Source organism: Platalea leucorodia (assembly GCF_965183815.1).
Source record: "Platalea leucorodia genome assembly, chromosome: 7".
Taxonomy (NCBI): domain Eukaryota; kingdom Metazoa; phylum Chordata; class Aves; order Pelecaniformes; family Threskiornithidae; genus Platalea; species Platalea leucorodia.
The window spans coordinates 43,207,477-43,229,919 of record NC_138829.1 but is presented as its reverse complement, the minus strand read 5'-3'; the positions used below and the strand labels follow the sequence as shown (position 1 = coordinate 43,229,919).

Genomic DNA, 22,443 nt, shown 5'->3' with positions numbered 1-22,443 from the left:
TGTGCAGCTGCTCTGAGTTGTACAAATGGCCCTCTTGCTGAAGAAAAAAGACTTATTTCTGTATTGTCACTGTTCAGAAGCGTATTGCTTAATACAAAAATAGAGTGCCAATGTATTCTGTGACCGTAAAACTTGATGACTGCTATACCTAATATGTGATTGCTGTAGGTATAAAATGACTATTCCTGACCAATCTTGGACAACAGGGCTTAGTTTTTTAATTGGTGTAATTATTTCCGATTGAATTTGTTAAGGGAAAAATATTGTGCTGGATCCGACAGCTGGAGGCTGCTGCAGCTCTGTGCCCCCAGGTATAACCAGCAGTAAGGCTGAAAATATATTCCCGGTAGGCACAAGCACATAGAGCACACGTATACGTGACATATACATGTACACACGTCTGGCCGCACAGATCAGGCAGACACACAGACACTCACAGGAACACAGCAGCAACAGCCTCATCCTGCTCCCCTCTCTTATCTGAGCAGGACGGAGGCCTGCTAGTCAGAGTGTGTGTGTATATATGTATTTTTATATATATGTGTATATATACACATATATATGTGTAGATATGTAGAAGGTAGATTTCCTCCAGCAGCTGGGCTTAGACACTCGGTCTGCCCAGCAGCTGGTTCCTGGATCCCAGTCTCCCCAGTTGCTGGCTGCTGGACACTTAAGCCCCCGAGGCCACGGCCCCGCTCCAGGTGCTGGTACATGCTGTGTCTCTCTCGGCTGGCTGGGACGACCTGATGTCCAACCCCCCTCCCCCCGACCGTGCCCTTTAGGGACACAGATGTGCATACGCACACAGAGCTGGTGGCACTCCCCCAGTCCCCCAGGCCCTTTGTCGAGCCGCACCTCACCCCTGCCCCCCAGTGTTTATAGCTAAACTGGAATGCTTTCTTGATTCCTTTCTTCCCTTTACTTCCCATTTGCTATATGAAATGTGAAAGCACTTGGCTGTTAGCCTTGGCTTTTTCTTGTGCAAAGATATTTTAGAAACTTCTGAGAGAGAACCGTAAAGTGAAGCTGTTTTAGAGAATGGCTGAACATGACCCTTAACAAAAAGAATACCATCTCGTTGTGATTTTTCATATCTCTTTCCTTCTAATTCCTCTGAACCTTTATTCGCTCCAGATCTCCTGTTGCCAGCATTTTGGGTGTTTCTCTTAGACTGTGCGAACCTTATCTAGTATATGGATGTCGTGGTTTAACCCCAGCCAGCAACTCAGTGTCACACAGCCGCTCGCTTGCTCCCGCCCCAGTGGGATGGGGGAGAGAATCGGAAGGGTAAATGTAAAAAAAAAATTGGTGGGTTGAAATAAAGACAGTTTAATAGGTAAAGCAAAAGCTGTGTGTGCAAGCAAAGCAAAAAGCAAAACGAGGAATTAATTCGCTACTTCCCATTGGCAGGCAGGTGTTCAGCCATCTCCAGGAAAGCAGGGCTCCATCACATGTAACGGTTACTTGGGAAGACAAACGCCATCACTCTGAATGTTCCCCCCTCTTCCTTCTCTTCCCCCAGCTTTATATGCTCAGTATGACGTCATATGGTGTGGGATATCCCTTTGTTCCGTTGGGGTCAGCTGTCCCAGCTGTGTCCCCTTCCAACTTCTCGTGCACCCCCAGCCTGCTCGCTGGTGGGGTGGGGTGAGAGGCAGAAAAGGCCTTGACTCTGTGTGAGCACTGCTCAGCAGTAAGGACAACATCCCTGTATTATCAACACCATTTCCAGTACAAATGCAAAACATTGCCCCATACTAGCTACTACGAAGAAAATTAACTCTATCCCAGCCAAAACCAGTGCAGTGGGGCTTTATGCCTCTGTCCATACCTCTCCTTTATAAACGGCTAGAAATACCAACGTCACAATCTTACATTCTTTCATATTTGCAGAATTTTGTATTTAAGCAGCTTCTCTGTACAGCGAATGTGTTTAATCCTCATTTTTTTCAGCCCGAGTTAATTCTTCTAGTTAAAAGGGAAAAAAATACTCCATGGTCTTCTACAGACCTGCCTATGTTACTCTTTGGATGCACGTTTCTCAAGTGTCTTAAAAATGTATTTTCTTTAGTTACGTGCATCCAAGATGACCTCCCACAGCATAAACTTCTGTTGCCAAGACACCTTCAAAGGGTTGCTGGCCTTTGTAACGTTGCTCTTGTTTTGCCCGTTTTCTCCATCCTAACAGCAAAGGCACAACTGTGTTAGTTAAACGGAGGGGCAGCCCTAGCGAAGTTACACTCTGTAGCAGGCAGCTGTCAGTACAAAATTCAGGTCTGCTGGTGACTCTGGTCCTTGGTGTCAGCCTGCTGACTCTGATGCCTTGGCTTTCTGGCACCACTGTGTAACATCTGTCCTTTCACAATGGATGCAGTGTTGTAAAATAAGTATCCTTAATGGAAAAAAGGCGGGGGGCAGGGGGTGCCTTCACAGAGGTGTTTACCTGCAGCCATGCTGCATTTTGGTGTGGATTCCCTTAATGTTCAGAATTCTGGTTTAGTGAGCTTATTCTCAGAAGTGCCTGGCTTGCAAAATGTAATTTCCTTGACGTATGTGCAGGACTGCCAGCCTTGGGGTGGTGTGGTGTGGCAGACTGCTCGGTTAGGTGCTGAGGGCAGGCAGGCTCTGCTAAGGTTATGCCTAGACTGTGCTAAGCCAGGTTTTGTTGGTTAACTAGTTTGCGTAGCATCAGGCGGGACGCCAGGCCTTTGGTACTCCGTTAACCTGGGGCAGGGTTTGACAAGCCCCTGACAGCTCTCTGAAAGTCACGGGGCGCTTGCGCAGCTTTGGCGTTGCAGGGTCAGATCCTGACTTGAGCTGTGGCCGGTCCGCGACAGCCTGCGCCGAGGGATGGAGCCGCCGCTGACCCCGGCCTTGGCGTTACCTGCTCGACCGGCGTTTTCCCCGGGGCGGCGGGGGGACCCGCGCTCGTCCCTCGGTGTCAGCTCTCCCAGGTGACTCGGGGCTGCGCTGCCCGTCGCCTTTGCAGAGGAGAGAGGTGCCGCTTTCCCGAGGGAGGGGCAGCCTCTGCCCCGGGGGCGGGGCCTCCCCGGGCTGCCCGCGGGGGAGGCCCCCGTAGCGCGGCGAGCGGCGGGGCTCTGCCGGGGCCGGCCCCGGGCGCGGCGCGGCGCTCGCCAGCTCTGCTCGGCCCGGGCGGCCGCCGGGCGCGCGTCCCGCCGGCGCCGCCCCCCGGCCGTCGTGTGCCAGCGCGGGAGGCGTCCCCGCCGCCGGCGGGCCCCGGGCCAGACGCGTGACCTGGGGCGGGGCCGGGCCCCTCGGCGGGGGGAGCGGAGCGGCCGGGCGCCTCGCCCGCGCTCCTCGGCCGGCGGCGGCGGGGGGCGGGGCCGCGGCGGCGGCGCTGCGGCTGGGAGCCCCGCGGGGCTTCGAAGGCGGCGGCTGCCGGCGAGGCCGCCGTGCGCGCGGCGGAGCGCCGCGCCCGCGCCCGTTCGAGAAGCTTCCCCGCGCGCGGCGCGGCGCGGCGCGGGGCTGGGCCGGGCGCCGGGCCCCGCGCTCGGCGCGGGCACGTGACGGGCAGGCGGGAGGGAGGGGGGCGCGAGCTGGCGGTGCGCCTGCGCGCGCTGCGGCGCGGTGACGTCACCGCGGTGCGCACGCACGTTGTCCCCAGCTGGCGGACACACGGTCCGCGTGAGGAGAAAGGAAGTGGGAGGCCCCTCGCCTCGCCGCACGGTAACTACCGGGGAGCGGGGGCGCGCCGGCGGCGCCCGCCGCGCCGCGCGCGAACTCCGCGCGCCTCCCCCCGCGCCTGCCGCCCGCCGCCCCAGCTGCGAAAATTAACACCAGGCGTAGCCACGAGGCGACGGGGCCCGGGCCCGCCGGCGGCGACGCGAGGCGCAGCGGCGGCGGGGCCGCCTCGGCAGCGCCGGCGGGGCCGCGCCGCGCTCCTGTGGCCGGGCAGGGCCGGGCCGGGCCGGGTCCCGGCGAAGAGCGGTGCGGCGTCCTCACGTGCGCCGGTCCCGCTGCCCTGCGCCTCCGCCGGCCGCCGCAGGCGGCGGTTCCGGCCCCCGCCGCTCCCGGAAAGGCCCGGGCGGCTCCCGGCGGCGGCGGCTGCCTGCCCCGTCCCGAGGCTTCCGGCCGGGGGCCGGCCGGCGGGGGGCGGGGGGCGGGGGGCCATTCCAAGCGACAAGTGCGGCGCTCGGCCCGCGGCCGTGACGCCACCTGCCCCGGCGGGGGCGCTCGCCTCTCGCCGCCTCGGGCGCTGCCTGCCGGGCCCGGGCCGCCCCGGCGGGCGGGCGATCGGGCGGCACCGCCGCCGCGGTGTTGAACGGCAGCGCCGCGCGTTCAGCGCTCGCTGCCATTGGAGCCGGCGCCGGGCTCCCGTCGGCAGCGCGGCGGTTGGCGGGCTGTGCCGCCGGTCTCGCGCTCCGCGGCTCCCCGCCGCTGCCTGAGGGCTTTTCTCACGCGGGCAGCGAGATGTCGTCACCGGCCCGCTGTGCCTAACGGTGCTTCCCTTCGGCAGGAGAAACCCGTGCAGAACTCCTTGCCTGTGAGCGTTGTGTGCATCAGTCGTGGTCCTGTTTGCAGGTTGAGGTGGTTTGTTGGGGTTTTTGGGTGTTTTTTGTTGCTGTGGTTTTGTTTTTTTTTTTCCTTGGCAAGGGATTTTTTCCCATCTGATTATCTTCCTGCTTTTAGCTCGTTTCAGTGCAACTTTGAGCGTTTTTGGCCACTGCTGTCTAGTTAGATGTTGTTTCTCAAATATAAGGTCTCCGTATGGGCAGAGAAGTGAAGCATCTGAAGCTGATTAGAACTTCAACTTCCACAAATACACACATTTTCCTTAACACTGGATTAGAAACTCCATGCTATAATAAAATAGGCTAGCGTGTATGATCAAGTGTAATAAAAAGTGTGAAATTGTTCTTGTAATAGACCATGTTAGTGTTGAAATAATGTAGCTTTTGGCTACTGTAATTGCACATAATCACATTGTAACCACACACATCTTTGACTTGATACTGTGAGCAGTGCTTATGGTAGAAATAACTGCAACAGTGCAACGTAAGAACTTTAAATGTTGGAAAACAGAAACTGTGACTCAATAGCTCTTTGTATGCCTAGAATTTTTGCTGAATGCGTGGTTGTTGAGTTTTTTTTGAATTTATTTCTGGCATGTGTGAGTTCTACCTCAAGTAAATTTAAAGTTACGGGCTTTCTGTGTACCTTAAACCAGATTTGAAATCACTTTGACTCACTTCTTTCATGAGCTAATACAATTTTGATGTACGTTGCACAGCATTAATGCAAACTCACTTTGATTGTCTGTTCAATATACTTATAAACATGCTGTATGTGTACATAGAGAGGGTAAGTTGGTGGAAAATCACATACAACATTCTTAACATAGAAAATATGAAGCTGATTTGGAACAGCTAATTCATTTTGTGTTCTAGGCGCTATTAAGTGTTTCCTACTCAAAGTAAAACTGAAAACCGTATCTTCTAACTTCATAGGTCTCAAAACCTGTGCAGAACAGTTTTGTTTTTTTTTTTTTTTTTCCCCCCCTCCAATTTAACTTTTACATGAAGTTTTAAAGTGCAAAGTTTAAAGGGTGGAAGTAGATCTCTCATATTTCCTAGGTGTCAAGAATATTTATCATGGAGTATAAATTGCCTGCCTCCTGAGCTTTGAGGTCATTTCCCACATGCATGTGGCAGCTGGTTTGCGCAGACGAGTGTTTCCCCCTATAGTACCCCAGTCCTAACAAAATAAATGTGTCTTATTGAATACCCAGGTCACTTAAAACTTGTGAATTTGAGTTAATTCTCTAGAAAGAAATATGATTGTTTTCAAGCAGCTAACTTCTAGTGATGATGATTCACTCTTGTCTCTGGTTCCCACCAACTAGACATTTGATACAAGAATCAATCATTTTTTTGCCAGTGTTATATTCCATATATAATAAGGATCAAAATACAAACACCTGAATGTGGAAATGGCATTCGTGTGAGTTACCAGAAGTGCTTACTTTAAATTTTCACATTGAGAAATGTACAGGCTGCTTGAAAAATGAAGTTGTTTATGATCTCTAATAAGAGTCTTGACATAATACTTAACTTGTGAGGTAGCCACACAAAAGTGGAATTGTGTACATGCAGATAAAGGTAACTTCTTTAGTTCCCTGAACAGTGATTAGGCTAATTGTAACAGTACAAATGTTTTCTTGTTTGATTTAAATTATTTCCACAATTTAGAAGATAGAGGTAGCTAAGGTTGCCTGGTGCTTCCACATTCATCCATTCAATCTTAGCTGCCTGGCCTTTTGGGGTATTAGTTTGTCTGTTTTTTTCCCTAAAGCTTATCCGTTTGAACAATTTTTTTCACTTCTATTCTTTGTCTCTGCCTTGGACAGACGTTTAGAAGTTCTTGGGGTTGGGGGGGAAGGGGCAGCAAAGAAATCCCAACCACACAAACTTAGTCTTTTTCAACAAAGAAATTTGGGGAAAATGTTTTTACCCTTTTTTCCTTTCCCCCCCCCCCCCCCCCTTTTTTTCCTTTCTTTCCCCCTTTTCATTTTTGAGAAGTTTTGGATCTCTGGGAACTCTTTCTTTCTGGCAAGAGCAAATGACTTCTGTCTTTGTGTCAGAGATGTGCCATTTGCTCTTCTGAAAACTTCTGCATGTTTTGCCAAATGCTGTTTGTTAAGCACATCGTCTGAAGAGTTGAGGCAATATCAGAACAAAGAGCACTTTGAAATATCAAGCAAATCAAGGAGTCCTGTTGTGGCAAAGCATTATATGAAAATGCAGTTTAAAGGTGTCATAGCCCCCCATGTCTGTAAGGCCTAAATTGCATACATACAGGCAACCTTGATTTGACATATCCTAATTGTGCTCGATTTTATAGTACTGATTATCTTTCAAGTTTTTAATGTGGAGAACTGTTACAAAAAGGATTTCTCATGAGACTTAATTACTTTCTTAAGCCTGTATTTGAGTAATTTTAACTGGGTTTTCCTTTTTTCCAGTATGGTGAACACACATAGAAGACTATCAGAACTGTGTAGAATTTGCATTTGATTTGAGAGCTTTGAAGAGTGCTCATCATGGAGAAACAGCAGATTGTTTTGGGTAGCCGGGATGGTGGGACTGTGTCTGGTGCAGCACCTGCTTTTTTTGTCATCTTGAAGCAACAGCAGGGAAATGGGAAAGCTGACCAAGGAATCTTAGTAGCAAACCGTGATGCTTGTGCTCTCGCCAGCAGCGTATCAACTCCAATAAAATCGAAACTCAAGACCTGCCTCCCAGCTGACTGTGTCTCAGGGGGCATTACCGTCACCCTAGATAACAACAGTATGTGGAATGAATTCTACCATCGCAACACAGAGATGATTCTGACGAAGCAGGGGAGGCGCATGTTCCCCTACTGCCGATACTGGATTACAGGTCTGGATGCCAGTCAGAAGTACATCCTAGTCATGGACATATCCCCTGTAGACAATCACCGATACAAGTGGAATGGCCGTTGGTGGGAGCCCAGTGGGAAGGCAGAACCGCATGTTCTTGGGCGAGTGTTTATTCATCCAGAGTCCCCTTCCACTGGCCAGTACTGGATGCACCAGCCGGTGTCCTTCTACAAACTCAAACTTACCAACAATACCCTGGACCAGGAGGGTCATATAATCTTGCATTCTATGCACCGTTACCTGCCACGACTTCACTTGGTGCCTGCAGACAAAGCCACAGAAGTCATTCAGCTCAATGGCCCTGATGTCCATACATTTACCTTTCCACAGACAGAGTTCTTCGCAGTTACAGCCTACCAGAACATCCAGATTACCCAGCTGAAAATAGATTACAATCCTTTTGCTAAAGGCTTCAGAGATGATGGGTTGAATAGTCGACCTCAGCGTGATGTGAAACAAAACAGTAACTTAGAATTGGAAGCAGGTGATGTTTTTAGCGCTGCTAGCATTCGTGGTCGCCCTGCTGAAGTTGATGCATTAGATTTGCATCACAGAAGTTTAGATTCTTCATTCATTGGTCAAAACCCATCAGACATGGATCTGGAAAAAGTCTCCTTTAATGCAGAAAGAGACTTCCTGGGTTTCCTGGACACTGACCTGTCTTCGGCTAATATGCCAAAGCTAAAACAAGAAGTCTCTGAAAGGTGCGTTAACTTTTTATTTTTAGCACAAATACCGGTTGAGTGGGGTATTTGGTGAAATGTTAAGTAATAAGATGCTCAGTATATAGATTTACAGCTGAAGTTTGCCTGAGCCGAAATGGCAGACCAGTTGGTATTAGTAAAAGCTTTTCTTTGCTTAAACGGTCATGTATCAGTCTGGACTTTCTAATGTGTCCAAGGAGCGTAAGAGTTCGGTATTTTTTCCTGTGTTGCTTTAACTCCCTTTGTAAAGAAGTATTGAGGGATTTTCCTTAACCCTCTTACCATTTTAGGAGACTAAATTTACTCTTTCAGAGTTTTAAACAGAGCACGTTGCAGTCATCAAAACAATGCCCTTCCTTTCTCTTTAGGTTTGCTTACTGTAGTGACATGCTGTCTCTGTGTCTTCAGTTTCCATTAGCGGATGGGTGAGGGTGTGTGGTGTGTGTGGGTGTTTAGGCTGGGTATGTGTAGGGATTGCTACAAGGCAGTTGTAACTGGCAGCACGCCACTGTTTTGTCAATAACTGCTTGAGTGAATTTTTTTATTCCACTAAGTAGCATGAGGTAGCCTGCCTGTTGGTAGTCAGTTGCCTCATGTTTGCTGTGAGGCAAGAGAATCTGCACCTAGGAAAGTACTTCAGAATAAACGTTATGCTGTTCAGACCTTAATTTACTCTGTGGTAATTTTATGTCTATGTACTTACCCAGTATTGACTTTTTGAACCGTTGTATTCATATCACACAAACAGTAGTAAAGCGATCTAGTGTCTGTTGAGAGTCTACCCATAGTATGGAACCTGCTAACTGGTAAGTGTTCATGTTGGTAAAGCAAGCCTGGCTAAACCTATTATTTTACTGCACTTTCACTTAGTTTCCAAAATCTAAGCAATAGAATAGAGCAGATTTAGTGAATAGTTAATTTGTGTCAAAAGATGCTAGAAATACTTTGAACCTGAAGAAGTAATTAAAAAAAAAAGAGGTTTCTCTCCTGCCATGTTTCATCATGTCTGTCTGTGAATACCAGAATCTGCCAAAGATTTAGTGACAAAAACAGCTTTATGTAGATCAATACACCAAGAAATTATTTAACTGCAGGATATTAGGATGATGTTAATGGTGTAATTAGAGGTCAGTTCTTAGAAGAAAAAAATTTTATTTATGATGTAATTATAGTTTGTTTCAAAGGCCGTATTACTATCCTACTTCAGTGTGTTTTAGAGCGGACAGAGGTTGCTCGACTTGTTTTGTTGTGTTTGTTTTTTTTTTTCTTGCAAAAAGCATCTCCTTGCGTTTTGAGAAACTGAAAAACTTCAAATTGCAAAGTTCTCCATTGTTTGAGACTTTATTGAGTTTAGTTGTAATAATTCTTCAGAATACTAGAGTTGCTTTGGGATCTAGAGTGTCCTAACATTTCTCTTGCAGTACTTTCCAGTGTCCATGTATTAGGAAGAAGAATGTCTTCTAGACTACTTGTATTCTCCAAAAATAATGTTGTAAATTCTAGAGAAAGACATCTTGAAGACAGAAAGTACACTGGTTTCAGAGAGGATGGGCTTTTGGTAGTTCCAAGAATACAGCATGGAAAAGTGTTTAGGTAACTTTGCATGTTAGAAGTAAAACAGTAAAACTCTGAAAATAATTACTGAAAGGTTTATTTTGTCTTCAAAGTGATTTTTTTTTTTTTTCCCCCCCTCCTTGGGGTCAGCTGCAGCTGAAAACATTAAAATTTTGTTTGCCTGAAGGGGTCATTGCAGCAAATTATGTGGAGAACTGTTTGAATTGGACAGCTTGGCTTTTTTTGTTCCCTGCTTTCCCAAGGACTAAAATCCATCTTTTTAAGGACTCGAGGATCTTCCTTAAGAACAGATGATGCAAATTGGCAGACTTAATTTCTTTTGGTCCAAAGCATGTTAGATAGCTTCCCTGGTTTCACCTCCAAGACAATTCATCTCTGAAATGTGCTAAAAGCTGCACAGACAGGGAAAGACTGTAAAGGGTTTTTCTCTCTTCTGAGCTAGGAAGCATCTGTCATTTGATGAATAAATGTTACCACAGTCCTAGAACTACCCTCAAGCATTGTCCAGCTTTTCATTTTATGTTTTTGTAATCTATGTGAAAAAGATTCTGAACTTGAAAAGAGAAAAATTGATCTCATCCAAGAAATGGCAGAACTGTCTTTTTATGTGCCGGAGGTTTTCAGAACATTAGTTCTCCTTTTTCCTTCAGATCTGTTGACAATGCTTTCATGCCATGCAGTCGAGATCTGTTCATAAATATGTCAGCCTTTCAAGGACAATGTTGAGTGAGTGGCATTTTTCTTTATCAAACTAGACACCTTAATATTTACATTAATGAAGACTGGGCAATTTTTTTTTTGTCATAGGCAAGCTATTACTAGTAGTTGATAGGAACTGTCCTGCTTTTATGCAGGGTAGTGATTTTTGCTGAGTTTAGATTTGGGTGAGAGTCCAAAGTTGGGAACTGCTGCCTCTCGGGTAAGGCTCTCCAAAGGAAGTAGAGTTCCTAGTGCTGTAGTGCGTGATATTTCCCACCAATGCTCAATTTTTCTGACATTTTTGAGAACGGAACTATGTAAAAGGTTGCAGATACCTGAGAATAATTTTAATCTTGAGTTATTAATGCACTTTGGAAATAAAAGACTGTTCCCTTTATATGAGGTGGTATGATTTTTTTTTTTCTGTGTCATTGTAGTATGTTTAGTTTCATCAGGTGTATTGTAAAGAAAATAAACGTTCAATTTGAGTTGTGGACACTTCTATAGGAATGCTTATGCCTGGCACCACTCAGATGTTGGGGGCATGAAAGGAACCACAAGCAAACTTTATTGGTTCTTAAGTCTTACAGGCTAATGTACCCTTTCTCCCTTCCAAGGTCTTTTGAATTTCCTGCTTCAAAAATACAAATACTGTGGGATTTTTAATGCTCCAATAGTCTTGTTTTTCTAATTTAGTTGTCTTGTGTTTAGTCTGACAGTTACTTTTCTTCCCTCCTTGCCTGCCTTTTGGAAGAGGAAGGCAAGTGATCATCCCTCAAACCTCAGCCATGGATTGCTAGATTAATTCCAAAAGAAATCAGTAGTTTTTGGTTTTGTTTTTGGTTTTTTGTTTTGTTTCCATGGTGTATTTTAAAATTATCTACCTTAAAAAAAAAATCCGTATATCTCAGTACTTTCAATAAATGAGCAGCTAAATGGTTTTTAATTTGGCAAAACCCAAGAAAACTATTTCTCTGCTTTTACTGTTTTATTGTGAGGGTAGCAAATACATTACTTGGGGGTATAAAGAAGTTTGCTTAAATATGAGCATTGTTCCATATCAGGCAAAAAAGGAGCTAGTTAAAACATTATTTCACTATTTTTACCTGATCTCAGATTAAGCCAAGGATTTTTAGAGGACAAAATTGCATGATTCATCTTTCCATAGAATATAGAAAGAGAAGTTTCCGTGACTGCTTATGTTGCCCATAACTTCACAAACTAAGGGCCAAATGGAATGAAAGTGCTAAAAAGCAACTTTTTTATTGTTTGAAAAGTTGGTAACTGCATCTGAATTTAAAAATCTAGAAAAATGCTGCTCAGCATTTTGCGCAAATACTTGATCTTCTCATACATACACATAGATGGGTGATACCTCTTGTCACCATCTGCCTTATGGTAGTAGTATGCAGAGTAAAATAACGTTTGTATATAGAAATTTCATTTTTACAGGAGGGCTTCTTTGTTTTGTATACTGTCCACATCCCTAATAGAAAGATAATCCTTAGCTTGAGTATACACCTTGCAATAGATAAAGGAAAATGGCTAGAGAAGTCCAGGCTTTACTGGGCTTCTAACCAAAAACAGTTGGAACTCGGATGAGAAATTTATTCCTGGCCAGCAAATTTATTATGTTTTTTTGTGTCTTTATTTTAGAGAATTTTAAGAAGGAGCAGATGACTCAGATCATCTTAATAGCATTCAGTTTAATTGTGGATCTGCTGTACTGAATCAACCTCTAGCTGTAATGTGACAGGATTTTGAGTTGCCCGTAACCTACAAGTGGATTGTCATAGAATTTCTTTCACAGTAAACTTGCTGAAGAAGAAACACTTTTTAAACTTACAAAGGCTTTTTAATCTTACATTTGACATTCTTAATTAAATGAAAGCTAGAAACTTTCTATTAGGAAACTCATTGGCCAGAGAAGACAGTAAACAAAACGGGACTGGTATGCCGCTCTCCTGCTGCCTGCTCTTCCCTCTACAAGGCAGGTTTTTACTTCAAGCTTAATTCTGGTTACTCAGTGTCCTTCTGAATTGCAGCATGTTTTCTAGATAGGTTCTGTCTTGTTCTTAGGAATTTTACATATAAGTATATAAATCTGTGTCTTGGCTGTCTGCTCCCTGTTTTAACACTGCAGTCTTTCTTCGTGAGGTGGAGACTCTCAGCTCCATGCTGTGACTCTTGTGTGTCCCAGCTTTTCTCCCTCAAGTAATACAGTCTGCACAAGGTGGAAGCGGCCTCTTCTTCCACATCTTCCCTTCCCTCAGTCCCAGCTGGGGGTTCAACTGAGCTTAGTCATTCTTTAAGGGGGGGTGGTGGCGTGTGTGTGAATGAATAATAATAAGATACACACTCATACACATAAATGTGCAATAAATAAAGCAACATTCCCATTATATATAATATATTGTTATTAAAATGAAGTTATATTTGAAATTATGTTAGTATTAACTAACATTAACAAATATTTTTACTCTTAATATCATTTTAATAACAAGGTTAATGGAATTTGAGTAATAATTTAACATAATTAAAATTATATATAGTATCTTATAAAATATATAGAAAGGGAATATTGGAATACTGATATGTTTAGTAAATAAGTTCTGACTGTTATTTGCTGAGGTTCATTGTGGATACGAGTTTCTGGTTTCATATCTTAGCTGTTTCCTCTTATGATGAAGAGCCAGCTTCTGATGCTCTTAACAAAACTGCTGACTGGATTTTTTTGACTGATGTGTCTGTCCCTCAAAGAAGCCCATCATTGGAGTGTAACTGGCTGCACCGTTAGTCTTCAGTATCTAATGCATGATATGTCAAATTCTGGTTAGGTTAGTACTCAGAGTTAGTGGAAGATGGAGCATAATTCAATAGGATATTGACATTCTGTAAGTGTTAGAACAGGTAAATTTAGGAATTGTCTGTATGTGGCTGCAGGATCTATTAACTAAAATTTTAGTTAAATCATGTAAATTGAAGTGCATTGGGCACTCACTTGGTTTCTTATTTGCAAGCACAATGGCTTTAATAAGGTGACTTAATGAGATACACAGCAAACTAAGGCCGCTTCTGAGCATTTAAAACATGATAGCTTAGCATGAGTTCATGTTGAGTCTCAAATAGGAAAAAGTGCAAATGTTACCCTGATATTACTAGGGAAGGACATTGTGCTGCTGCCTTTAGATAAGAAGTTGGATTGTTTTTAATGATGGCAATTTTTTTTTTTTTGAGTGCTTACTTCTGAAAATGTAAGCTTGTAAATGACAGCTTATTTAGCAGACTCGTCTCTTGGAGCATTTTGGAAGTTTTTTATAATACATAACCAAGGATTATGGGAGATAATGGAATTTTGGTAAAGGAAGAGATTTGATAAAGATCTTGTGTTGTGTCTTGTTTTTGTCCCCTCCCTCCCCAGTCCCATTGCTAGCAGTTACGAAAGCAGTTCCCGTGTGGCATCCCCGTTGGACCCAAATGGACACTTTAACGTAGTCATTAAAGAGGAACCAGTAGATGACTATGACTACGAGTCAGGTATTTGCACACAAGGAATAAGCGTGAAACAGGAAGACACAGATGAAGAAACTGATGAGTATTCCAACACTGATGATGATGATCCCATCTTACAAAAACACCTGATGAGACGCAATGAAACAGATGGAATTGATGGAGAATTCAGGTCTAGGAAGCGTGTGCTAACTGGTCCTTCAGGTGTTGCCAAAGCAAAAATGTTAAAACTGGATAGCGGGAAGATGCCTGTGGTCTATTTGGAACCTTGTGCAGTCACAAAGAGCACAGTGAAGATATCCGAGTTGCCGCAGACCATGCTCTCCTCTTGCAAGAAGGATAAATCCCCTTTGAGTGCAATACTGGATTCCTTGCCTGTGTGTTTTGAAAATCATAAAGGCTCTTGCTCAGGCACAGCCACTGTAACTGAGGAGTTAGTTATGAAAAAACAACCTCCTGGGAGTAAAATGTCACAGAAATACTCTTCAATCAGAGACGCCCAGTGGGCTCTATCTAAATCACCTAATTTTAATCTCAGGGGCTCAGTAAGCTGTCACTTTTCAGCTAAAGAGATCTGTGGAAGAAAAAAGCCTGGCATACTGAAGAATCCGATGTCCCTGAAAGGCTCTGGTAGCAATCAAAGCACCCTATCATCAGTTACAACTAAAAGAGGAAGGCCACGGAAACTGAAAATTTCCAAGGCTGGTCGACCACCTAAAGGTATAGGGAAAACTGTAATAACAAGCAAGAACACCTCTCTGGGGCCTGGGAGTATCCTTCCAGATGTTAAGCCGGACCTTGAAGATGTTGATGGAGTCCTCTTTGTGTCCTTTGCATCAAAGGTAAAACCTAACTGTTTAGAGTAAAATTCAAAACCTTTTCTAATGTCTCATTTTTAAGCCCTTTGTACTTATAAGATGAAGATATATTTTCTTTTAAACTGAGTTTTGAGATTTATGGCTCCTTTCCAAATCTGTTGCTATCTTGTCCCTATGTTAATCATAACATTTTCTTACTACTTAGCAACTTGAGGAGAAATAATGGGATCTAGAGTTCTGTATAAAAGAATGCATACTTGTTTATTAAACAATCTCATGTTTTGAATGTTTCAGTGATATTTTGATGTGGCCTAGCTTGCATCTAAGCCAGTGTTCTATAAGATATCTTATACTTATTCAAGGCTATTTATGTATGTAGGAAGCTCTCGACATTCACACTGTTGATAGAGCTGGAGGAGAAGAGTCACAGAATCTTCAGGCTCCCTTGTTGACTACAAATGATCCAGGTATGTTTTTGTATTTTTTGTAAGTGGCTGTTCCCTGCAATGAGGGAATTTGTAAATACATACTGGAAAATTGATCATTTAAGTCAATTGTTTGCATGGTAAATGTTTTTTATATGTTCTGTCTTTTTTAATTTTTGAGTAGATTGTCAAGCAAGAATACAAGTACTGGAAAAGGAATTGATGGACGAGCTGAAGACCTTGAGGCATAAGCAAGTAATACATCCTAGCCTTCAGGAAGGTAAGTAGGCAGCGTACATAGTGTTGCACCTGGTTGTATATTATACTTAATCATACTGAGTTGATAATTTCCTGCTGGATGTAATACTGTGTATGCCCAATACAGCTGGGATCTGGTTTTGGTTATTTTTTTTTTTTTTTCAAACACAGGAAAGCATACAGGTGTGTATGTACAGATGTGAGAGTATGAAGGGAAATTTGTGTGAAACTATCAGTTTCCTTCTTGCCACTTGTGGCAATGAGAGAGAATCTGTGGTATGCGACCCAGTTTTTTTTCTTAGAGGCTTTAAAAGTAGTTTCAGCCAGCCAATAAAGATGTTTTCGTTTTCACACATTCGTGTTGCAAACTAGAAGAGGTAGAGGAGGCAAAAGATGACTCCAACGGCAGAGCAAGAGGCTGCATATCATTGTATGCCTCTTACAGAAGATACGGAGCCGTCAGACTTCAGGCCGTGCCTGTTTTGTAATGAGCTAATCTTTGTAGAGACCAGATGGAGCTGATTTTACTCCTCTGTAGAAAATAGCCATTTCCTGGTAGTAGAGGAGCTAGAGATCCAGAAACACTTAACTAAGACTACATTTTCTATATTTGAGTCCGTGTTTCTTTGAGTCGCTGTAGATCTAGGTTCACTAGCCACATAAGAGGGCCAAGCAAGGTACTTCTAGCTTGTGATTTTTCATTTATATACAATATTATTCTGAGGTCAGATGGAAGAAAGTCAGGGGGTCAACGCAGCAGAAGTTAATGTTCTCTCTACTGATGATGTTGAGGGTCTTCAGCAATAGTAGGCCTGAGACCGATGGCGTTAACACAGGCATCAGAGCAGATGTTGAAGAACTTGATCTGAATGGAAGCAGTAGTAGAGAGCTCTTAAAGCTCTGTCCTAGATGTGGTGGGAATGAAACAAGATAACCTATCCCCAGCCAGGTTGTACATCAGTGGTATAGCATCAGCCTTGACAATTGTACCATGTCTAAATGCAGTGTTCCCCTCCTATGATTCCAGAAATAGACGGCCCTGTTTTCTAATGACCTCATTGGCCAACCTGCCCTCACAGCTCTGTGTGTGTCATTGCATTTCAAGAACGGTGGTAAAATCCTTTTTGTGGCCAACTGCTGGCAATGCTAGATACAGTGCTAAGCAAATGTTACAGCAATGTTAAGGCTTTTTAGGATTATATTATGGGCCTCCTAGATGTTATCTTTACCCAAGAGAAGTATAATAAAATTATGTTATGTTGGCAACCACAACACTAGCGAGGGGTATTTTACTCATGAGATAACCCTGAAACTGGGAACATGTGAAACCCACATGCTTTTCCTCCAGCTTCTAAATGAGTGGTGGTAAAGCATGTGGTACCTTCTGAAGGATGTTGAGCAGTTCACAGATACTACAAAATGGACAAGAAGAGTCAAGCATCAGGCTAAGAAAAAAGGATCTGAAGAATTTTGACTTACTTGAACACTCGTGACTGGTGTATCCAGGATGGTAATCTGCTGAGCCTGTTAAATGGTGAAATCGTAATTCAGCAATGAAGCGAATGACCTTCACCTGTCTAATTTTTAGAGGGAAAAGAAGCTACGTGAAGACTATTTGCAGCAAGACCATTACTACAAACAGATACAGATGTAATTTCATCAGGCTGTGAAGTGAATTACAATACATACGCTTCTGTTGTTAGGCTTCAGCTGCTGCATGTGAACTGGAATCGATCTTTATTTGGATTACCTTCACCTTGCAAAAAGTTACAGATCTATCACCTTCCATTGCAGACTTGAGATTGGGGAAGGAACACAATGATGTTAATGGAGAGAGGGATTGTTGTTTTTTTTTTTTCTTCTCTCTCTGTCTCCACAATATCATCAATAAGACATAAGAAGGTGGCTGAGGAGTGCCTCTAGGCCAAACTTAAGGGCTGTATCATTTCCCAGACATACTGATCCTAAGTAGCATCCTGGAGCTTGCTGCAGCCTCATTAGCCTTCTTGATTCTGATACTTGTTGTCCAAAATTTCTTGGCCACAGATCATGACTAATACCTCCTTGTCATCTGCTACAGAACAGGCAAAGAGACGTGGTTCCCTTCTGTCTGGAAGATGTGAAGTGCATGTTTCTAGATGTGCTTTCAGCCATTTTGTAGAAGCTTACTGGCTTTCTTGTCCTCACTGCAGTATGGGAAATGGACGTAGCAATTTTGATATTAACTCTGCTTTTGGTTTTAACAGTGTAGTTGAGAAGCTTAAGTTTCTTTTTGGGATTCACTGATGATGTGTTGGAGCTGTACCTGAACCCCACAATTGCTGTTGATTTGTGAAGTTAAGAAAGTGGTGATTGAGGCTATCTAGATCTTAGAGACACCCGGACTGCAGGAAGAAGATGCTTCAGAAACAACGGAATTCAGCTTAAGCGTGTTAGAAGGAAAGCTCCTGCTGGAGTACTGGAATGCTATGGGAAGCCTTTTCTATCTGAGCTAATTTGAATCCCTTATTACATTCCTGAAAATCAAAGGCACTTTTCTCAAGCATTGTATTTTAAATTTAGCAGCTGCATCTGATGGAGAGGAGAAAGTTCTGGAGGAGATGGTTCTTCATTTGCTATGATTTGATTACAGCAACTGAAATTAATAAAAATGATAGTTCACGTGTCACATATGGTGATGTCTGTCCTGACATATACTTACTGTTACCATTTGTTCTTTTAGGCTGTCTGCGTTCATTCCATGTTGTACTTGTTGGAGTCATCCTTGTTGTTTGTTTGTGTTGTGGTGTGTGTGGGTTTTTTTTGTTTGTTTTTTGTTTTTTGTCTGGGGGTGTTCTTTACTTCATGATCCTAAACTGAAAGAATCGATTTTGTGTGGATGATGTTCTTATTTTTGTTTGAGTGTTAAACAAAGCTAGGCTTGTTTTTGAAGATGACAGAATAATTCAAATGGAGTGTCAAGAAAAAGAAACTGTGTGCGCTTTCCATTTTATTTTTAAATTGAGTTTGAAAAGAAATGGATGGCATTTGACATTTGGCAGTTGACGTGTTTTTATACAAAATGCTGGATTGACTTGCTTGCTGATCATTTTCCCTATGTAGATTTGAAAATTGAATCTCACTAGACTGTCTTTAATAACGGTATCCATTTAAACAACCATGTCTGAGATTTGTTCCATGTTGATTGTTTTTGGGCTGCCAGTAATCAGGTCACTGTGGTGCCACTTGTGAACATAAATGTATACCACCAACGCAAGATTTCTACTGTATGTGCAAATACTGCTTTAGGTGTCCTGAGCCTTGTCAAGTCATATATTTTCAATTTCAAAACTCACATATTTAATATATGAATTTCAGACTTGTTGGCAACAGGAGCAACATTTATAGGTTTCTATAGCTCAAAACCAAAACAGATGTTCTCACCTTCAGGCTGTGACCTGAATTTGATTGACAATAGTTGTTTCTTGAATTCAGTGTACCAATATTTTCTGAAAAATGTACTAAGTCAAATTTACTAGCTTCTTTTTTCTCAGCATTTCTATATCTATATTTGTTTTGCCATGGATAAAGATACCTTTTGTGACCAAGTAAAGTCTTTCGGTGTGAGTAATTTGGAGGAGTTGGTGAAGGAAGATGTTATAGGCAGTTAAGCTTTGTGGTGGCATCAACAACATGGATTGTTTAGTTTCTTTATAGCTGGTTTTCTCCCTGCTTGGGGGGGGGGAAGGAAGAGTGTTGCAAACTGCCGAGCCTGGGGGAAAAAAAATAACCTACTGAGATCCAGATCATTTGATGAACTAGTCCTGAGAGCGCTGTTTGAATAGAAGTTTGTTTATATCATAATTTCCAAACATGCACACACACTTCTTCAGAACTGAAATGTGTTTTGCTCTTGTCTCTTATTGCTGGTTGAAACTGAAGTGTGTGTGGTATATCTTCTTGCACAAGAATGGGTTTCAGTAGAGAGGGGGATGTATAAGTACCACTGGCAGGATTGATAACTTATGTAGTGATATGAAATGTCGAATAGTCAGCTGGGTTGGTTCAGGCAGTAATTCTAGCCTTCAAGAATGTAAATGGTGCTAACTTCTTCAAAAAATGAACAAACAAAAACTTTTATTGTGAGAATTATTACAACACTGGCATTTTGGTTAATAAACTTCTGTGGAAACTTCAGTAGTAATCAAGAAAACTATGAAAAGTAATTCCATTTTTTTTCTTGATTCCACATTCCCTAAAGTACTCTTTAATTCATACCTGCTGCAAATCCAGTATCAGTAACAGTTATAGTCGCTAATGTTCTTTTTCAGGTCTCTAAAAATGGTGGGTGAATGCTAGAAAAGGCTGTATATAACTTACTGGTTTATTTTTTAGTAAATATCTTGACTTGCTTTTTCCTAACGTCTTGCTGCATTGAGACATTTACTGATACTTGCCTCTTGTAGTGGGACTGAAGTTGAATTCTGTGGACCCAACAATGAGCATTGACTTGAAATACTTGGGTGTGCAGCTTCCTCTTTCCTACTCAAATTACTCCTTGTGGAGCTATCCAGGAACCAATCCCAATTCTCCAGGTGGGTAGAATATGAATTTGCTGAAATCTCAAGTATTACCTTTTTATTTATCAGTGATAAAAACGAGGGAATGGCCGTTAGTTGAACTTGATATCTTAAAGAGATTAAAGCAGTATTAAAATGACAAAATGTGAGAACTTCCTTAAATGCAATGATGCAGTTACTGGCCAAGGAGTCCTGAGTAATTCTGGCCAGATTGTCTTTAGCCTTCATTTTTGTGGTGGTTGTGATCCAGTAATAGTATCTGTCTGGCTTAATTTATATAGGCATGTTTTGTCTACTGGAGCTGGATTTTTCTAAATGTAAATATACATGTTAACTATTCTCATATGGCTCAGAAAAAGCCTAAGCAATCTACATTTCTCTAACGTTGCTCACATGCAAAATAAAAAAAGTTGTCTTTCACAAAGCTGAGAATCAGAACTTTCCAGAAGAGGAGCTTGAGGCGCTACTTGGGGGCTAATCTATAACTTCATGGTAATTATTTATTATGAAAGTGCTGACCAGTTGTGCTTTTTAAAAACTTTAGTATCCAAACAAGTGTGGTTCTCATTATAATGTGACTATGATTCTAATACTGTTGGCAGATACTATTTTTAATAATAAACTGGTTAGACAAAGTATAGGGGTGCTTATCTTTCTCCTACTTAACCTCCTTCTCCTACTTCAATATTCTGATTCGTCTGTCTTTCTTAATCTGCTGCTTTTGTAAGCTGGTAAAGAGGCACATGTATCTCAGCTTTGTTTACACTGAAAAAGAGGCAGATTCAATTCAGAAGACCTCAGTCATCTCAGTGTCAAATGCAGTTATGTCTAGCCTAGCAATATGTAAAACAGCCAAACAGATTCTTGTTAGTATTTTTACATTCCAGCTTAGCTCCCAGAGCTGATACTGTCTTTTGTGATTATTCCCTGTCTCTACTCCTAATTGATACTTAGCTGAATTTGACAGAACAGCAAATGTTGAATGAAGTTTCTACAGATCTTATAAAAGTCATGGGCTAAATTGAGGGGAGAAACTCAAATTAGTTTTCCCGCTGAGAGAAATTGTAGTATCAGCTTGAAACCTGCCTGTTCCATTTTACCCTGCTAACTTGCTGATTTGCCCATTTTGAGTTTTGGAATCGACTGCTCGCGCCATTGCTAAGGAGACTAAAACTGAAAATACAGGAGAAGACATCTTTTGTATGAGATAGCAGATGCATGATTCTACAGCAGGGCTCTACAGGAAGCTTGGCTTTGTTAAATATTCTATTAATTTAAAAAAAAAAAAAAGTAAAAATAAAATCTCTTTATTCAGCCTTTTGATTTACTACTGTTCATCTATCCCTGAAAAGGAATAAGCAGAATTTCCTAGGACATTGATACAATCAAGCTTCGTTCATAAACTGAGGCTAGCTTTCTTCTTTTCCAGATACTGGATTTCCTTTTGTTTCCAGGACAGGAAAGACAAATGATTTCACAAAAATCAAAGGCTGGCGGGGGAAGCTTCATGGTGCTTCTAGAAATGAAGGTGAGAGAGAGAGAGAGAGATCAGTGCACATATTTCCAACACGTGGCCTTTTTCTTGACCTTCCATAGATCTTACAATTTGATAATTGTGTATGTCTTAATCAGATTTTTTTATATTGAAACTGTCATGAATAAAGAATTTTTTGGTACTACTTCCATGGTCAGAATGGAGGTTTATGAGGGAAGAGAGAAACTCCGAGTAAGATAAAAATATGTGTATTCTGTTTTACACAGAAGGCTTGAGTGAAGATCAAAGCTGTGATAGTTTTGGGTTTGTTCATCAATTTTGGGTTTGCTTGGAACTGTGGTAATTTCAGAAATCTGTTGCCCCAGGGACCTTAATGAACTAGACTAATTTTCCTTTATATTGGTGTATGTTTAACTCCAGTTAGAATAGATATTCCTTACATATTTGATTACTTTGCCGTGCCTCAGGGAGAAATGGATATTTGGCAATTTGCCAATTTTTACTTTGTATTTAGATTAAATATTTATATTACACTGGCTGTATTTTCATACAGTGTTGTGTTGGGGTATTCCAGATGTGTTGTGGTGTACCAGGTAGGCTAGATGTTCAGAACAAAGTAAGTTGCATAGAAGCACTGCCTGTTGAAGGCTTACTGTTTTTGTGGACAAATCTGAATCTGAATCTGAATTCTCTCAGTGCCAGGAGGCACACAAGGCGCGAACATCATTCTTCCATTTCGATCGGTCTGCGGCTGCGTGCTCTGGAGTCCCAAGGGCCACAGCGCAGTCTTCTGTTGGTTTTTTCCTCAAGACATGACCGATCCAGTTCCATCTCCTCCTCCTCACTTCATTACTGGTTTTCTCCATCTCCGAGTTGATGCTCGTTGTTTCTGCAACTTTTTTTTTTTTTTTCTTCCGGGAGGAGGTAGTTGGCCTCCTGCCCAACCCCCGTGACTTGGAGGGCCAGTGGTTTTTCTG

General features: G+C 42.6%; 1 protein-coding gene across 10 annotated transcripts in view; it reads left to right on the top strand.

The window, feature by feature from the left end:
• The window catches only part of MGA (MAX dimerization protein MGA), a 64,605-nt gene that overhangs the window by 5,943 nt on the left and 36,219 nt on the right, over positions 1-22,443 (top strand). For 8 of the 10 annotated variants that reach the window (XM_082318741.1, XM_082318738.1, XM_082318740.1 and 5 more), the window contains exons 2-7: positions 6,986-8,127; positions 13,823-14,753; positions 15,109-15,196; positions 15,339-15,434; positions 19,858-19,986; positions 21,401-21,499. In XM_082318741.1, the coding sequence (XP_082174867.1) occupies positions 7,064-8,127; positions 13,823-14,753; positions 15,109-15,196; positions 15,339-15,434; positions 19,858-19,986; positions 21,401-21,499 (2,407 nt within the window). In that variant the 5' untranslated portion in view covers positions 6,986-7,063. Of the gene's footprint in view, positions 1-3,600; positions 3,691-4,526; positions 4,546-6,985; positions 8,128-13,822; positions 14,754-15,108; positions 15,197-15,338; positions 15,435-19,857; positions 19,987-21,400; positions 21,500-22,443 lie in introns of those variants that run through there. The other 2 variants (XM_082318735.1, XM_082318736.1) reach the window with 2 other exon arrangements.